This window comes from Melopsittacus undulatus, chromosome 18 (assembly GCF_012275295.1).
Source record: "Melopsittacus undulatus isolate bMelUnd1 chromosome 18, bMelUnd1.mat.Z, whole genome shotgun sequence".
NCBI lineage: Eukaryota > Metazoa > Chordata > Aves > Psittaciformes > Psittaculidae > Melopsittacus > Melopsittacus undulatus.
In genome coordinates, this window is record NC_047544.1 from 520,166 (window position 1) to 537,711 (window position 17,546).

The window sequence follows — 17,546 nt, forward strand, 5'->3', positions numbered from 1 at the left end:
CCGCCCTCCCCTCCCAGCAGCCAATCACTGCCCACACCGCGTCCCGCCCCCCTGCCGTTCCTCGTGAAGGCCAATCACCGCTCGCCCCACCTCAGGCAGTGCAGCCAATCACAACCCAGGGGGGCGGTGCTTGGCCCCGGTCTGTAAACAACAACGGGGACAGATTTAAAGGGGCCGCATCCTCTAAAGTGGCTCTCTCCCGGTAACCGGTACCTCCCGCATCCCCCCCCCCCCCACCGTGAAGCACGGAGGAGACCGACGTACACAGAGAGGCTTTTATTACCCCAGCGGCAGAAAATCACCCCCAAAACCCCATCAGATAGAATCCCACAGTCGGTATCACAACCGGGGGGGGGGAAATGGGACACCCCAAATATACAAATCAAAGCTAATATGGAAAATAAATAGGAATTCCCGGGGGGGGGGTTTGCATAGAGGAAGATTTAATAAAAAAGGGTTTTTTTCTTTGTTTATTATTATTAATTATTATTATTAATTATTATTCATCATTATTATTATTTCGATCATCGGCCCCCGCAGGCCCCCGGGTCTGAGCATCGCGATGGAATTAACGACCATGATTCACCTCCCCTAATAACTTACAGAGAACTTGTGCTTTTGGGGGGGGGACACACGTCTCCTTCCCCCCCTCTATGGGGCACCAGGTCCCCAGGCCCAGCCCCGAGGGCATCCATGGGTCTGGGGGTCCCCCCTGGTGCTGGGGGGGGGGGGCACACACGGTGCTGGCCCCCTCCTGCTTGTACAACTTTGGTCACTAGCTTTGTGCCCCCGGCCCCACGTCCCCCCCCCGAGACACCCCATAGAGGTTGGGGGTCCCACCCCGAGACACCCCATAGAGGTTGGGGGTCCCACCCCGGGACACCCCATGGAGCCTGGGGGGGCAGGGGGGGGAAGGCACCAAAACCACCCCCTTGGAGGGGACACACACACATAATGACAACAGGACCCGGCTCTGCCGTCCTCAGCGCGCTTGTGACACCGGTGAGTGGCAGAGGGGGTCAAGCCTGAGCCGTGGTGCCAGGGACCATCCCCGTGGCCTCAGGCCTGATGCCAACCTCTCCCCCCTGCCACGTCCCCGCGGTCTCCCGGGCCAGCGGGAAAGGGGAAGGACGGGCACAGACAGAGAAGGATGTGATGCCACCATCGGGTCACATCCCAGCTGCCCCCCATGGGGCTGCGATGCCCAGCGGCAGAGCCCCCCCAGACCCCGAGCCCTGAAGCTCCCTGAGCTGAACGTGGGTTTGTGCCACCCTGGAGATGGAGCACAAAGGAACCAGCCTGGGAAAGCCGCAGCAGATCCCAGCTCCGTTACCACCCCGGTGCCACCACGGGTTCAAACCAGGCTTCTCCGGGCGCCCCGGCACGGTGCCACCTACTTAGGATGGAAAGGGTCCCCTAAACCGAGCCCGTGCCGGCGGGGCCGGGGTCAGATGGAGTTCTCCAAGAGGCTGTGGTTGCTGCGCCGGCTCAGGCAGTTCCTCTTGTTCAGGAGGCTCGTGGTCTCATCCGCGGTGCTGGGAGGTTCTGGTTTCTCTGGTGCATCCGTGTCTGCACTGGGGCAGTTGCTGTCGGGGGACTGGGGACAACTGTCCATGCGGGAGGCGGTCAGGGCGTTCTGGTACTCGTGGCGCAGGATCTGGGGGGGCAAAGGGAGAAGGGAAGGGGTGAGGAGTGGGGTTGGACCCCTGAGAGCATCCCTATGGGCATCTGCCTTGTCTTAGAGCCATGGAACTAAGGATGGGAAAAAGCTTTAGGATCAAGTCATCCATCCCCAGCCCTGCCAAGGCCACCCCTGCCCCATGGCACTGAGGAGGTGTGAACACTTGCAGGGCCGGTGCCTGCAGCCCTGCCCTGGGCAGCCTGTTCCAATGCCTGAGCACCCTGTGGGGCAGGAATTGTTCCTCAGCTCCATCTAAACCTGCCCTGGGGCAGCTTGAGGCTGGTTCCTCTTGTCCCAGAATGAATCCGGGAATGGGCTGGGTTGGAAGGGACCTTAAAGCTCCTCCAGCTCCAATCCCAACCCCTTCCACTGGAGCAGCTGCTCCAAGCCCCTGTGTCCAACCTGGCCTTGAGCACTGCCAGGGATGGGGCAGCCACAGCTTCTCTGGGCACCCTGTGCCAGCGCCTCAGCACCCTCACAGGGAACAGCTTCTGCCTTATCTCCAACCTAAATCCCTCCTGTTTCAGCCTGAACCCATCACCCCTTGTCCCACCCCTACAGTCCCTGATGCAGAGCCCCTCTCCAGCATCCTTGTAGCCCCTTCAGACACTGGAGCTGCTCTCAGGTCCCCCTGAGCCTCCCCTTCTGCAGGTGAACCCCCTGCTCTGCACCCCAGTAACCTCACCTTGACAAACTGGAGGTCAGTGAGGGCTCGGACACTGAAGTCGGGCACATACTGGGCACCAGTGCTGGTGTTGAGCTGGGTGGTGCTGCCGCTGACGGGCGAGGAGATGGAGTCGGAGCGCTCGTGGTAGTTGAGGGAGGCCGAGTGGTTGAGGCCACTGACGTGTGATGGGGAGCGTGTCTCTGTGGGAGGGGAGGGATGGGGTCAGCCATGCCCTGCACCACCCCCTGGGTGCTGGGTAATGGGTGCTGAGCCCCCGGTGATGCTGCCCTGGCTGCGTGCAGGGAGATCCCCATCCTGCTGGCTCCAGGGATGCAGATCCCAGTGGTGACGAGGAGCATCCATCCCAGGCAGTCCTGGAGCACCGGATTTGATCCATCCAGACCTCTGCTCCCCCTTGCACCAGGGGACAGGGACCAGGGCCGAGGACACCGAGTCCCAAACCGGTGGCTCAGTCACCCCATATGGGTTAGGGACAAAGTGGGGTTATGGGGAAAGGGAGATGTGCTTGGACACAGGGTACAGAGATGAACCACACACAGAGGACAAGGTGAAGAGAAGCCTCTGGGTGAAGGGCAGGGTGGCTGCAGGTCCCTCTGCCCCTCAGTGCCCAGACGGGTGCTGCTGACACTGAGCACCATGAGGGTCAGTGTCACAGCCCCACTGGGGGGCACCAGTGGGATCTCCAGCATCTCCTATTCCCACCAGCAGCAATAACACGGGGTGGGGGGGCTCTCCCCATGCTGACACCCAAGCGGTGTGGGGGTGCTTACCGGTCGGACAGGGGCCGATGGCCATCACCCCATAGTAGGAGAAAGCTCCTGCTTCAAACTTCATGCACTCCTTGCCCGTCTCCACCTCCACCTTGCCCTGCAATGGGAGAGAAGGGGTTGGGTCCTTAAGCCCCATCCTGCAGCACTGGGCTGGATGGGAGACCCCAGACCCCATCCCTGCCTGTCTGGGGGTGAAGGCTCAGGCAGGGGCCCCCCAATGTATGGGGGCAGGTGGGTACCTGCAGGATGAGGGTGAAGTAGTCGGCTGCTTTGTTCTTGCAGTAGAGGAAGTGTCGTGGGGACCTCTTGTTGCCCTCATCGAACTTGAGCTCCTGGATGACGTGGGAATACTTGAGCAGCCGCAGGAGGATCTTCTCCGAGATGTAGGTGGGGGTGAAGAGGGTCACCTCTGAGAGCCAAGGGGAGGAAAGGGCTCAGAGCCATGGTCCTGTCCCTCTGTGTGGTGCTTGGACCCCACTGACACCTCCATGGGGCAGGAGCCAACCCAACACAAGCTCTGGGTCCACAGCAAGGCCAGCGCCAGCCTTGGGGACATGGGGAATGGGACCACGCTGGAGGGATGGGGACCTTCTGAGCATCACCTCCTGAGCCCCATCCATTCCCATGCTGGGGTTGGGACAGAGGGGAAGGGAGTGGGATGGGACACAAGCAACCCCATAACTCCTGAACGCCATGGTTGGAGGGACTCTTCCTTGGTGGGGGGACGGGAACAGAGCCCAGGGACACAGCAGCACATGGAGCCCATCAGGTCAGTGCTGGGGAGCTGCTGGAGCCATTGGACTGAGCCAAGGGTGCCCTGAGCTTCAGGGGGCTCCCCCCACCCCAAAACACCCCATTACCTGTGGAGAGGAAGCGGTGGGCGGCCAGGAGCAGCTGTGGGGAGACCTTCACCTTCTGCTCCCCAACAGGGTCCTTGAAGGCCGAGAAGTCCCGTTTGCCCTTGTGGTTGTTCACGAGCTTCCTGCTGCGGTTGTCGGCTGCGGGGAGTGGGATGTCAGTGGGATACAGTGGGATACAGTGGGATGTCAGCGGGATACAGCGGGATGTCAGCAGGATACAGTGGGATACAGTGGGATGTCAGCGGGATACAGCGGGATACAGCAGGATGTCAGTGGGATACAGTGGGATACAGCAGGATACAGTGGGATGTCAGCAGGATACAGTGGGATACAGCGGGATACAGCAGGATGTCAGCGGGATACAGTGGGATACAGCAGGATACAGTGGGATACAGCGGGATACAGTGGGATGTCAGTGGGATACAGTGGGATACAGTGGGATACAGTGGGATACAGTGGGATACAGTGGGATACAGCGGGATACAGCAGGATGTCAGCGGGATACAGGATGGGGAGGGGGCAGGGACCGAGCTTGACACCTACTGTACGTGTCCGACTCGTCCAGGATCTCCGACTTGATGATCTCCTCGATGACATCCTCCAGCGTCACCAGCCCCAGCACCTCATAGAAGGGGTCCCCTTCACCCTCGTTGTTCACCTTCTGTACGATGGCCAAGTGGGACTTCCCTAGGGATTGGGAATGTTGGAAGGGGATAGCTGCTTCCCATCCCACCACCTGCCTGCCCAGGGAACAATGAACCAGCCTGGATGCAGCCATGGCCCTGGGCTGGGGACCAATCCCTAGTGTGATGGCAGCGATTGAAGCCAGGCACCAGGGCAATGGGATTCCTGGGGGATGGAATGTGCCCCCCGGGAGCCCATTCCCTGTCATGGGTCCACAGGCTCCATTCTCTGTAGGCAGGATGCAGTTTGCTTTATTCCAGCTAAATCCATAGCTGGAATCCAGGCTGGCCCTGCTCCTGGGTGTGTGTTTCTCCTGCTCCATCCCCAGATGACACAGATCCATTGGGAACAGCTCCTTGGACAAGGAGCATCCGGCTGTGCTCCAGGGAAAGGAGCAGGGTGTGGAGCACCACAGCACGCCCAGGCCAGCTCACTGCAGCCACACGATGGATCCTTAGCCTGGGGAAACTGAGGCAGGGAGGAAGGTGATGACACTCCCTGACCTCAGCACAGCCCCACAGGGAATCCCTTTGGTCTCTTGCAGCTCCACACTCACCCCGAGGCCAGCGGCAAGGAGCCATCCTGCTCTGCTCAGCACCAATGTGCTGATGGGGAAGGGACCACGGAGCTCCCTGTGCTCATAGAGCCCTGGGGTGGGATGGAAGGGACCTTAAAGCACATCCAGTGCCACAGGCAGGGATCCCTTCCCCTGGAGCAGCTGCTCCAAGCCCCTATGTCCATATCCAACCTGGAACGGGTGCAGGGATGGGGATGGGTGACTCAGGCAGCTCCTCTTGGGATGAGCTCCACTGGGAGCGGCTGCTGGCAAAGCAAACACTGGGATCCAGAGGGCAAAGGGCACGGGCGCTGCTCCTGCTCTGGGTGCCCATGATGGGGATGGGGGCAGAGCCCCACCATGGAGCTGCATCCATGAGGAATGGGCTCGGCTCAACCCAGAGCCACAGAGCAGGGCCCTGGGCCTGAGCGGCGGCTCAAACCCCAGCCCTGCGGATGTGGGTGGCTTTGGAACCGGAATGAGAGGCTTAAATCCCTTGGGAAGGATTTGCCGGAGGGATAACACCGGCTCCGGCAGCAGCAGGACACGGGTTCTGTGCTGCTGGGTGCTGGGGCCAGGCTGGAGTGGGATGGGATGAACCGAAGGGAATGAGGCTGAGATCCCATCGGCATTCCCACAGGGAGCTGTGCCAAGCTCCTGTGTTTTGGGAGCTGCTGCCTCCTCCCTGCCTATCCCATGAGCCAAGCTGGGATCCAGTGGCTCCCAACACTCAGTTCCTATGCAGGAGCCTCCAGGGCTGGGGAGGAAACCCAGGAGAACGGTCCCAAAGTGGCTCCTGAGGCAGGGAACGGGAGGCTCCTGGCTCAGCTGCCGGTGCTCAGCACCACACTCATGTCCTGTGCCCCCCAGAAAAACCAGCACCCCATGGACAGCACCTCAGGGAAGTAAGCAGCACCCCATGGGAGTGAGCAGCACCCTATGGGAGTGAGCAGCACCCCATGAAAGTGAGCAGCAGCACCCCATGGAAGTGAGCAGCAGCACCCCATGGAAGCGAGCAGCACCCCATGGGAGAGAGCAGCACCCCATGGAAGTGAGCAGCACCCCATGGGAGAGAGCAGCACCCCATGGGAGAGAGCAGCAGCACCCCATGGAAGCAGCAGCTCCCCATGGAAGTGAGCAGCACCCCACGGAAGTGAGCAGCACCCCATGGGAGTGAGCAGCACCCCATGGAAGCGAGCAGCACCCCATGGGAGTGAGCAGCATCCTATGGAAGCAGCAGCACCCCATGGAAGTGAGCAGCATCCAATGGAAGCGAGCAGCACCCCATGGAAGTGAGCAGCTCCCCATGGAAGTGAGCAGCAGCACCCCATGGAAGCAGCAGCACCCTATGGGAGTGAGCAGCACCCCATGGAAGCGAGCAGCACCCCATGGGAGTGAGCAGCATCCTATGGAAGCAGCAGCACCCCATGGAAGTGAGCAGCATCCAATGGAAGCGAGCAGCACCCCATGGAAGTGAGCAGCACCCCATGGGAGTGAGCAGCAGCACCCCAGGGAAGCAGCAGCAGCACCCCACGGGAGTGAGCAGCAGCACCCATGGAAGCAGCAGCAGCACCCCACGGGAGTGAGCAGCAGCACCCATGGAAGCAGCAGCACCCCATGGAAGCAGCAGCAGCCCATGGAAGCAGCAGCAGCCCATGGAAGCAGCAGCACCCCATGGGAATGAGCAGCACCCCCTTACCCTTTTTGAACTCCTCCAGCATGGCATCCAGCTTGGTGTCGTGGAAGACGACATGGACGGGGTGGTTGTAGAACTTGGTGATGGTCTTGAGGGGAGTGCAGTCGTCAGGGTCCACGAAAGCCAAGTCCTTGACGTAGAGGATGTCCATGATGTTGGAGCGCTCCTCCTCGTAGACAGGGATGCGGGTGTAGCCGCTCTCCATGATCTCCGACATGGTGTTGAAGTCCAGGATGGCATCACTGTTGATCATGAAGCAGTTCTGCAGCGGGGTCATCACGTCCTCCACCGTCTTGGTGCGGAGCTCCAGGGCTCCCTGGATCATGTTGAGCTCCTCCCTCACCAGGTCATTGTAGGGCTCCGTCACCTTCAGCATCTCCACCAGCTTCTCCCGGTTGTAGACGGTGCCGATCTCCTGGCCCAGGATGCAGTCCAGGAGCTTGCTGATGGGGTAGGAGAGGGGGAACGTCACCAGCATGAAGAACTTGGTCAGCACGATGGTGTTGGCACCTACAGCCAAACCGTGCCGGGAGCAGAGCGCCTGGGGCACGATCTCGCCGAAGATGACGATGCCGATGGTGGAAGCCACGACGGCGCCGATGCCGGAGCCGATGAGGTCGTCGAGGAAGATGGTGAGCGTGGTGTTCACCAGCACGTTGCCCAGCAGCAGGGAGCACAGCAGGTAGTTCCCCTTGCGGCGGATGGGCTCGATCCTGCGGGCGTAGCGCTTCTCGGTGTCGGTGCCGCAGTTCTGCACGATGCGCAGCTCCATGGGGTCCAGCGCCATGAGGCCCAGGTTGAGGCCGCTGAAGATGCCCGACAGCAGCAGCAGCCCCACGATCAGGATCACCTGCAGCCACAGCGGCAGCAGTGACTTGCGCTCCTCCAGCACCATGAGCCAGCCGTCGGGCTCGCCGTGGGGCAGCCAGGCCCGGCCTGCCCGGCGCTGGGTGCACAACACATAGGTCTTCACCTTCTCGCCCTTCCGCAGCGCTCGGACCCGGACCCGCAGCACGGCCGAGGTACCGGAGAGCTCAGCGGGCCCCGGCTGCACCACCACGTCCTGGGTGCGGTAGGAGCAGGAGCCGTTCGGCGCAGAACCGTTCTCGGCCGGGCGCAGCTCGGCGAACGCCACCCGTTCCCCGGTGCCGGGGCCCAGCCCCTGCCCGTACAAGCGCAGCAGGAGCTCGCTGCCTTCCGTCACTCGGATGGGGCCCCGGGACGGAGCCAACGGAGCCGGCTTCGTGCTCTCCTCCAGCCGCATGCCCAGCACCACAGTGTCCGCGTCCGGAGCGTCCGGAGCCCCCGTCCGGGGCACGGCCACGGCCCCGGCCCCGGGCACGGCCCCGGGCAGCGCCAGCAGCAGCAGCGGCAGCACCGAGCGGACGCCGCTGCCCGCCGCCATGTTGGCGTCTCGCAATCACCTCACGCCGCGCCCCCGAGCGCGCCTGCGTCACACCCTCCCGCCACGCCGCTATACCGCCACCCCCCTCCCAGGGCTGCGCCGATTTAAAGGGGCGATGGCGGAAATGGGGTGGTGGGGTCCGCAATGGGGATGGGTGGGGGTATCCATTAGGTGGGAGTGTGGGGGGTGCAGGTGAAACTGGGGTGAGCAGGAGCTTGTGGGGGAGCACTAAGTCCTGGGCATTAGGATCGTGGGGGGACAGTAAGACCTGGAGGGGTCATTAGGGCAGGGTAAGGGATATTAGGACCTGGGAGGGCACTAGGACCTGGGGTAAGGGGGGGCACTAGGATCTGGGGGTGTGGGAACCGGGGAGAGGGGCACTAATACCGAGGAGGGGGGCAATAAGACGGAGGACGGGCACTAGGACCTGGGGCAAATGGGGCACCAGGACCTGGGGTGGCAGGAGGGCACTAGGACCTGGGGTAAGGCGGGCACCAGGATCTGGGGTAAGGGTGGCACCAGGGTCTGGGGTGGCAGGAGGGGCACTAGGACCCGGGGTAAGGAGGGCACCAGGATTTGGGGTAAGGGGGGCACTAGGACCGAGGAGGGGCACCAGGACCTGGGGTGGCAGGAGGGCACCAGGACCTGGGGTGGCAGGAGGGGCAGCAGGATCTGGGGTAAGGGGGGCACCGGGATCTGGGGTGGCAGGAGGGCACTAGGACCGAGGAGGGCACTAGGATCTGGGCTGGCAGGAGGGGCACTAGGACCTGGGGTGGCAGGAGGGCACCAGGACCTGGGGTGGCAGGAGGGCACCAGGACCTGGGGTGGCAGGAGGGCACTAGGACCGAGGACGGGCACTAGGATCTGGGCTGGCAGGAGGGGCACTAGGACCTGGGGTGGCAGGAGGGCACCAGGACCTGGGGTGGCAGGAGGGCACTAGGACCGAGGACGGGCACTAGGACCTGGGGTGGCAGGAGGGCACTAGGACCGAGGACGGGCACTAGGACCCGGGGACGCACACCTCAGACCGTTGCACGCCAGGAGCAGGCGCGGATCCTTTAAGGCAGCCAGAAAGAAGTTACCCATCATCCCCTGCGCGCCCCCTTCCCCTCCATTGACAGTGCTCTCCTCCAATCCGCACACCGCCGGCCTCAGCGAGCCAACCAATGGGCGTGCTCCGCGCGGCGAGCCGACCAATGGGCGTGCGGGGCGGGGCGAGGGCGGGGGCGGGGTCAAGATGGCGGCGGCGGCGTCGGGCCGGTGCGGGGCCGTGCTGGTGCTGCTGGCGCTGGCGCTGGGCCGGGCCCGGGCCGAGCAGACCGAGGAGCACCTCAAGCGGGAGCACTCACTGTCCAAACCGTACCAGGGTGAGCGGGGCACGGCAGGGCGATGGGGAGGGTCCGGTACGCGGTGTCCGGTACCCAGTGCTCGGTGTGCGGTACCCGGTGTCAGGTACCCGGTGTCTGGTACCCGGTGTCCGGTACCCGGTGTCCGCTGTCCGGTGCTCGGTGTCCGGTGCCTGGTGCCCGGTGTCCGTTGTCCGGTACCCGGTGTCCGGTACCCGGTACCCGGTGTCCAGTACCCGGTGTCCGGTACCCGGTGTCCGGTGTCTGGTACCCGGTGTCCGTTGTCCGGTACCCGGTGTCCGGTACCCGGTACCCGGTGTCCAGTACCCGGTGTCCGGTACCCGGTGTCCGGTACCCGGTGTCTGGTATCCGGTGTCCGTTGTCCGGTACCCGGTGTTCAGTGTCCGGTACCCCGTGTCCGGTACCCAGTGCCCGGTGTCCGGTGCCAACAGCTCGCTGTGTGCCGCAGGTGTGGGCACGGCCAGCTCGGGGCTGTGGGACCTGCAGGGTAACGCCATGGTCATGACCCACTTCATCCGCCTCACCCCTGACGTGCAGAGCAAGCAGGGAGCCGTCTGGAACCGGGTGGTGAGCACCGGGGGGGGCTGGGGGTGAGCGGAGGGGAGGTGGGGGCCTTGGAGAGGGGGTTTGGGGGGGGGGCTGGAGGCTGAACCAGGGGGTTTGGGGGGGGGTACTGAGTAAGGGGTGCAGGGTATAGGCAGAAATGGGGGGTGGGGTGAAGGGGTTTGAGGTAAAGGGAGGGTTTTGGGGGGTATCAGGACAGGAATGGGTAAAATGGGGGGGGGGGGAGGTCAGTGGGTGGGGATTGGGGAAGCTGGGGGGGTTGTAGAATGGGGCGGGGGAGAGTTGTGGGGTCAGAGCTGGAACAACTGCACCCCCCCCCCCCCCCTTTGGGTATGGTGGCTCCTGCAAGGGCTGAGCTCCCCCCATGGGATCCTATGGGATCGCTGTGGCTGGAGCTGCTGCTCCCATTGCCATGCCCAGGGCTATGGGGCTGGTAAAGCAGCAGCGGGACATGGGTACAGTGTGTCACCTGCACACAGCAGAGCTGCCCTGAATACTGTGATCATTCCCGTTGGATATCAATGTGGGATGACATCAAGGGGGATGTTGTGCCCCAGGATCCAGCCCTGCTCCGCAGGGGTTTGGAAAACACCCTATGAGACCAGAGCGATTCATCATGCTCTGATTTAGTGATGTAACCTATTGAGGGAGGTTGCTTTGCCTTTGGGCTTCCTTCCCCTTTCCTTTGGGCTTCCTTTCTTTCTCCTTTGGGCTTCCTTACCCTTTCCTTTGGGTTTCCTTCCCTTTTCCTTGGGTTGGCTCTCAGGAAATGTGGCCATGAGCATCCCAGTAGTGAATCTGCCCCTTAGCACAGGGAATTGGTTGGGAGCTCAGGATGTAAGAGCCTCATCAGGAAGCAGGAGCTGCTCCTCCATTATTCCACCCTTCCTGTGTGTGTGAATTCCTGATCTTGGAATAGTGTGAGGTCAGAAGTGGTTCCTTGGCTTTCTATAGCCTTGGGTAACAACTGCTTCCCTTGGTTTAATGATGTTCTTGGGATTAATTACTGCTCACAACAGAGCTATGGGATAGCAAGGTCTGTTGGTGAGGGAAACATGGAGTAGTGGCACATGGAGCTGTTGTGGCAGGCAGAGGATGGTGCAGGTATGACGGTGTCTGTCCCCTGCATGGGCACAGGAGCGGTGGGTGCTGGCACCCTCGTGTCCCATCCCTGCTCCTCTGCTTGCAGCCGTGTTACCTGCGGGACTGGGAGATGCAGGTGCACTTCAAAATCCACGGGCAAGGCAAGAAGAACCTGAACGGGGATGGATTTGCCATCTGGTACACCAAGGATCGCATGCAGCCGGGTGAGTGTGGCTGTAGCTGCTGGCACTGGTGTTGGGAATGTGCCACCTTCCCAGGGAATGGGTTGGGTTGGAAGGGACCTTAAAGCTCCTCCAGCTCCAACCCCTGCCATGGGCAGGGACCCCTTCCACTGGAGCAGCTGCTCCAAGCCCCTGTGTCCAACCTGGCCTTGAGCACTGCCAGGGATGGGGCAGCCACAGCTGCTCTGGGCACCCTGTGCCAGCGCCTCAGCACCCTCACAGGGAACAGCTTCTGCCTCAGAGCTCAGCTCAGTCTCCCCTCTCTTGGGCAGGTTCAAGCCATTCCCCTTGGCCTGTCCCTACATCCCTTGTCCCAAGCCCCTCTCCAGGTTTCCTGCAGCCCCTTTAGGCACTGGAGCTGCTCTCAGCTCTCCCCTTCAGGAGCCTTCTCTTGTCCAGGCTGCCCCAGCCCAGCTCTCTCAGCCTGGCTCCAGAGCAGAGCTGCTCCAGCCCTCGCAGCAGCTCCATGGCCTCCTCTGGCCTCGCTCCAGCAGCTCCAGGTCCCTCTGGTGCTGCTGCCCCAGAGCTGGAGCAGGGCTGCAGGGGGGTCTCCCCAGAGCCCAGCAGAGGGGCAAGAACCCCCCCTCTGAGCTGCTGCTCATGCAGGGGCATTGGGAGACTGGAATCAAGTTGGGGGTCAGGGCTTTGGGGTTGTTTTGCCCTGAGTTTGGGCTCAGTGTAATGGGGAGCATGGTCCCTCCTGCAGTGGGAGTCAGCTCCTTAAGAAACAGACTGTGGAGGAAGCTCAGTCCTTGAGCAGCAAAGGGAAAGGGTTTTCATCTGCTCCCTGACTTCCCTGCTTGCTGTATATGGGCTTCAGTCACTGCTCAAGGCTTCCTCCTTCCCTGACACGATGAGTAACAACCCCTTTGCAACGCCTGCCTGGCTTTACTGTCCTTAACCAAAGCCTCTCCTCCCTCCTAGGACCTGTCTTTGGAAGCAAGGATAACTTCCTGGGCCTGGGAGTGTTTGTGGACACGTACCCGAACGAGGAGAAGCAGCATGAGGTGGGTTAGGAGACAACAGGAGCAGCTGCCCACAGGGCAGAGCTGAGCTCATGGCTCTTCACTGCCATGCTGTGAGCTTGCCTGAGCCCTGAGCACCTCCTCCAAGGCTCTGATGATCCCACCCCTGTGTGCTGAGCTCCTGGGCCCGTCTGGAGGCTGCCACAGGCAGTGGCTGAGGTGAAGCTGCACCAAGAGCACTGTAGGCCTTGAGCAGAGCAGTTCTGGAGCTGCCAGCCCAGCCCTGCCTGCATGACAGGGCTGTTTCATTGCAGCCCCTCACAGGAGGCTTTCCCTGCCCTCGGGTGCACTGTGACTGTGCTGTGCCCCTTGCCCGTCTGAAGGTCTTTGTGTCCCTGCTGTGTCTGTTGTTTGTCTGGAGGTTTATTGGGGTGGGGTCCTATGGAGAAGGGAGTGCAGAGGTAGTTAAAAACCAAGCCCTGCCCTGGAATCTCTTTCATCACTCCAGGAGCAAAGCTGGACTCGGTCTCAATGCCAGGCTTCCCTAAAGCACAAGCTCTGTTGTACCCCAAGACCTTGGTGCTCATCCCAAAATGGGATTCACACCACTCACCCTGGATAGAGGGACAAAAGGGATGTGCCCTGACCTTGGAGCTGCTGAGAATGCTGAGGAGCAATGAGCTTTTGTTGAGGCACCCAATGCAGCAGCTCTGGTGCAGGGGTGGACTTTGTGCTTATAAAAGCCACTTGGTGCCTTGATAATGGGGTTGGTGCTGGGTGGATCCTGGTGACTTGTACTGGTGGAGCTGTCTTTGTGGGGTAAAGGGATGCACAATGGGTCTTCCTTAAAGGCAGTCAGGAGTGGAATGTGGGTGTCTGGCTTCTTGGCACGTGGAGAGGGCTGCCCTCCTCTGGTCAGGCACAGAGCACTCTGCACATACTCACATATTCTATGGAATCATAGGATCCTGGAATGGGTTGGGTTGGAAGGGACCTTAAAGCTCCTCCAGCTCCAACCCCTTCCACTGGAGCAGCTGCTTCAAGCCCCTGTGTCCAACCTGGCCTTGAGCACTGCCAGGGATGGGGCAGCCACAGCTTCTCTGGGCACCCTGTGCCAGCACCTCAGCACCCTCACAGGGAACAGCTTCTGCCTAAGAGCTCAGCTCAGTCTCCCCTCTCTTGGGCAGGTTCAAGCCATTCCCCTTGGCCTGTCCCTACATCCCTTGTCCCAAGCCCCTCTCCAGGTTCCCTGCAGCCCCTTCAGGCACTGGAGCTGCTCTTGCTGTTGGGGCTCTGTTGTGTGTGAGCAGCTGCGTGGTGAGGAGGCAACGCTTGATGTGGCTTTCACCCCCCCAGCACCGTTCCCTCTCCGTGTGGCTCAGGATTCAGCACCTAACACCTAAACCCCTCTCTGCTTTAGTCTCTGCTAAGCTGAGCATTCCAGGGAGGAAGTGGCCAGGTTTAAGGTTAACACTAAACTCTGCTCTGTGACCTTCTTGCTTCTGTGCTCTTTCTTGCTTTGCGATAACCCTGGACTGGCAGGCTCAGAAGAGGAGGTACAGCCCAGGAAATCAGGTACTTCCTCTTCCTGACCTTCCCATTCCCAAGCTGTCCAGTGGCACCAGGGCTCATGGTTGAGGAATTCCCTCCTCTGAGCTCCAGAAATCCCTTTGCCAGCTGGGAGAGGCTGCATGAAACCACCTGTCCTCCATCCTGAGCATCCAAGAGCCCAAAGGATAGAATGGGATCATGCTCTTGTTGTCTTGAGGCAGATTCTTAGTGGGATGCAGAGTTTGGGCTCCGTGGGGCTGTTGGCTCATGGCAGAACCAAGAGCTCAGCCCCAGCCTTGCCCCCCGGCAGCGTGTGTTCCCCTACATCTCGGCCATGGTGAACAACGGCTCCCTCACCTACGACCACGACCGCGACGGGCGCCCCACGGAGCTGGGGGGCTGCACGGCCATGGTGAGGAACCTCAACCACGACACCTTCCTGGTCATCCGCTATGTGAAGAGGAGGCTGACGGTGAGTGCTGAGCCCTGGTCCCCGGCACAGCAGGGCCATGGCAGAGCCTCAGGGACCTGCTTCTGCCTCAGGTCCTGATCGATATCGATGGCAAGCACGAGTGGAGGGACTGCATCGATGTGCCTGGCGTGCGCCTGCCCCGTGGCTACTACTTTGGGACCTCTTCTGTCACTGGAGACCTCTCAGGTACTGCCCCCAGGGCCCAAACCTTGCTCCTGTGCAGCTTTGGAGCTGCAGCTGGGAACCTGCTGGGGTTTATGGAAGCAAAGGAGGGTTTGTCCATGCTTTAAACACCCTTAAGCTTTGGTTTTAGCTTGCAGCAGCTCCTGAGGAGCCCAAGAAGCCTGCTCTGGGTGGGCTGCTCCCTTGAGTGCTTGCTTTAGGCAGTGCTTCCCACTTGAGCTCCCTGCGTGGCCCAACCTCAGGCAGCAGGAGTGCAGCCAAGCGGCTGTAGCAGCTCAGGCAGAGGGTTCTGTCTCCTAAACAAGCCCTGGGGAGGGGTGAAAGCAGGATGAGCACTGGAAAGGAGTCTCCTCCACTCTCCTGCCACAGCCCATGGTGATGGGTTAACCCCAAGGGGAGCACTGGGAGGAATGGCCTTCACTGCAGCCTCAGGGCTCCCTCTGCCTCTGCTCTGGGGGTATCTTGCTTTGGGTTTCACATCCTGCGAGCTATGAGCTGCTCCTTATTGAGGCAGGGACCTAAAGCTGCAGCCCTTCACCCTGCTCTGCATAACACTTCTCTCGTGGTGCTGCTTGAGGTGCTGCTGTTACCCCAATGGGCCTCTGGGCAGGTTTCCAGCCTGCTTTGAGCTCTGCCTTGATGGGTGTCTGAGCCCATTGCTGGCTCCAACAGCAGTTCCTTATCTCTCCCAGTTCCCTGCCTGGGGAGCTGGTGTGGAGCCCTCACCTTGGCCCACTAACAACCCCCCAAGCCCAAGCAAAGGGCCCCATGGGGCTGATGCTAACACCTTCCCTTCGGGTGGCTGATGGGCTAATCCCACTTTGGGCTGGTGGTTTCCAGTTTAGCTTAAAGGCTCCCCTTGGCTGAGGGCCCAGCACAGATCCTGCCCTCTGGAAGTGAGTTTTCCCACCTTGGGAAGGCAGAGCAGCATCTTGGTCCCAAGTGATAACATCCCCTGGTGCTGCCTGAGGTCAGAGCAGTGCCTGTCAGTGGCCTCAGGACACGGTGGTTCTGCCCTGCTTGCAGACAACCACGACATCATCTCCCTCAAGCTCTACCAGCTGACAGTGGAGAGGAGCCCGGAGGAGGAGAAGCGGGACAGGGAGGTCTATCTGCCTGTTGTGGACAACCTGAAGCTGCCAGGAAGTGAGTAGGAGCTGCTGGTCCCACACAGGGCAAGGTGGGAGCTGGAGGGACTCAAAGGGATGGGGAGGAGAAACCACATCATTGTGAGAGCAGAGAGCCTGAGCTCCACCTGGAACCATGGAATGGGTTGGGTTGGAAGGGACCTTAAAGCTCCTCCAGCTCCAACCCCTGCCAGGGCAGGGACCCCTTCCACTGGAGCAGCTGCTCCAAGCCCCTGTGTCCAACCTGGCCTTGAGCACTGCCAGGGATGGGGCAGTTCTGGGGTGCTGGGCTCTTGGGGTGCTCATGGTCTCCTTTCCCTCCCCTCTGTCCCAGTGGAGGCACCGCTGGAGCCCATGAGTGGCCTGGCTCTCTTCCTGATCGTCTTCTTCTCCCTCGTTGCCATCGTCTTTGCCATCGTCATCGGAGTCATCATCTACAACAAGTGGCAGGAGCAGAGCCGGAAACACTTCTATTGACTTGGGCATAGCCTGGGATAACCCATGGCTAGTCCTTGCTAGCCACCTCCTGCCTCCCACCATTCCCACACTGGCCAGAGCGTGATGGACCGACCCCCATGGCAGGGACCTTTGTGTCCCCCAGGATCCCACCGGGAATGCTGCTTCATGTTGGGCTCCAGTGCTGCTCCTGGTGGGAGCTGCAGTCCCCAGCATGTCCTGAGGGCTGCAGGGATGGAGCTGCCACCTCCTGATGGAGCCTGGCTTTGGGAATGGTTCAGGAGGATGTGGGGATGTGGGCAGGAGGCACCAGCTCAGCTGTGAGCGATGGCCCAGCACCTGTTTCCATACCAGATCCCTCCTTCCCTCTTGTCTCCAAGCGATTCCACTTCCAGGAGGGATTCTCCAAGCTCTTCACCCTGCTCTGGCTGCTCCATCGCCTGCCTTAGGCTGGTGCTGGAGCCCAGACAGCTTCTCTATGTCCTTGGATCCCCGCACTGGTGCTGTTTGCATGTCGTGTCGTGGCTTCCAGCAGCTTTCCCCTCGGTGCTCGCTGCATCCCAGGGCTCCTCCAAGGATTTCCCTGCCTTGGAGCCGGAGCCTTTGCTGCCTTTCAGGGAGTTGTGGTTGAATCCTACCTCAGGGACTGCTTTGGTCAATGATTTCTTGGTGTTCTCTTGCTGGTTGTCGCATCCACTCTCACCTCTGGGGACCCCAGCACAAGATAATGGTGCCCAGAAGGACCCAGGAGCCATGAGGTCAGTTTGTGCCAAGGGAATCTTTAATGGCTCTGGGGACATCAGGATGGCAAATCTGCAGCCCCATCCTTGGCAGTGCCCTCCCTGATGGCATCCTGGGAGCTGTGTCCATGCCCTGCAGCCTTCAGGGCCCCCCCAGCCAGGATGGATCCCTGTGGGGACCCACAGTAGGGGGGGCACACACAGGGCTATGGCTGGGAGCCTTCCTCCGAGTGCCCAGCACTGGTTGTGGTGCAGAAGGGTTTTCCTGGGGTTTGTTCTCTTTTTGCCACACAACCACAGGTGAAATGTGGAGCTCTTCTGGTGTCTCAGAATAAACATTGGTGTGTGTGTGACAGAGTGACATGGTGTGATACTGTGGGTGACACTGTGGGGGATAGTGTGTGATGGTGTGAGCATCCTGCCCCTCTGCTGGGCTCTGGGGAGACCCCCCCTGCA

At 61.0% G+C, this 17,546-nt stretch overlaps 2 protein-coding genes across 2 annotated transcripts; one reads left to right on the forward strand and one right to left on the reverse strand.

The window, feature by feature from the left end:
- Positions 1 to 832: 832 nt before the first annotated feature.
- On the reverse strand, positions 833 to 8,340 carry CNNM4 (cyclin and CBS domain divalent metal cation transport mediator 4). The gene is made up of 7 exons (XM_034070501.1): positions 6,939 to 8,340; positions 4,543 to 4,686; positions 4,000 to 4,137; positions 3,379 to 3,548; positions 3,140 to 3,236; positions 2,367 to 2,548; positions 833 to 1,657 (listed from the first exon to the last, which is right to left on the reverse strand). The coding sequence occupies exons 1-7, from the start codon at positions 8,338 to 8,340 to the stop codon at positions 1,448 to 1,450; spliced, it is 2,343 nt and encodes a 780-aa protein (XP_033926392.1). The 3' UTR covers positions 833 to 1,447.
- Positions 8,341 to 9,568: 1,228 nt separating this feature from the next.
- On the forward strand, positions 9,569 to 17,443 carry LMAN2L (lectin, mannose binding 2 like). Its single transcript, XM_034070567.1, has 8 exons — positions 9,569 to 9,707; positions 10,156 to 10,274; positions 11,461 to 11,578; positions 12,521 to 12,603; positions 14,423 to 14,584; positions 14,656 to 14,770; positions 15,794 to 15,913; positions 16,229 to 17,443. The coding sequence occupies exons 1-8, from the start codon at positions 9,578 to 9,580 to the stop codon at positions 16,369 to 16,371; spliced, it is 990 nt and encodes a 329-aa protein (XP_033926458.1). The 5' UTR covers positions 9,569 to 9,577; the 3' UTR covers positions 16,372 to 17,443.
- The last annotated feature ends 103 nt before the right edge of the window (positions 17,444 to 17,546 follow it).

Excerpts from the sequence above, each read along its gene's own strand:
- CNNM4 (XM_034070501.1), bottom strand. The coding sequence starts at position 8,340 with ATGGCGGCGGGCAGCGGCGTCCGCTCGGTGCTGCCGCTGCTGCTGCTG. Across the intron at positions 4,138-4,542 it reads GGACGAGTCGGACACGTACA|CCGACAACCGCAGCAGGAAG; the intron begins GTAGGTGTCAAG and ends CACTCCCCGCAG. Across the intron at positions 1,658-2,366 it reads CTGACCTCCAGTTTGTCAAG|ATCCTGCGCCACGAGTACCA; the intron begins GTGAGGTTACTG and ends TTGCCCCCCCAG.
- LMAN2L (XM_034070567.1), top strand. The coding sequence starts at position 9,578 with ATGGCGGCGGCGGCGTCGGGCCGGTGCGGGGCCGTGCTGGTGCTGCTG. Across the intron at positions 10,275-11,460 it reads GAGCCGTCTGGAACCGGGTG|CCGTGTTACCTGCGGGACTG; the intron begins GTGAGCACCGGG and ends CTCTGCTTGCAG. Across the intron at positions 14,771-15,793 it reads TGTCACTGGAGACCTCTCAG|ACAACCACGACATCATCTCC; the intron begins GTACTGCCCCCA and ends CCCTGCTTGCAG.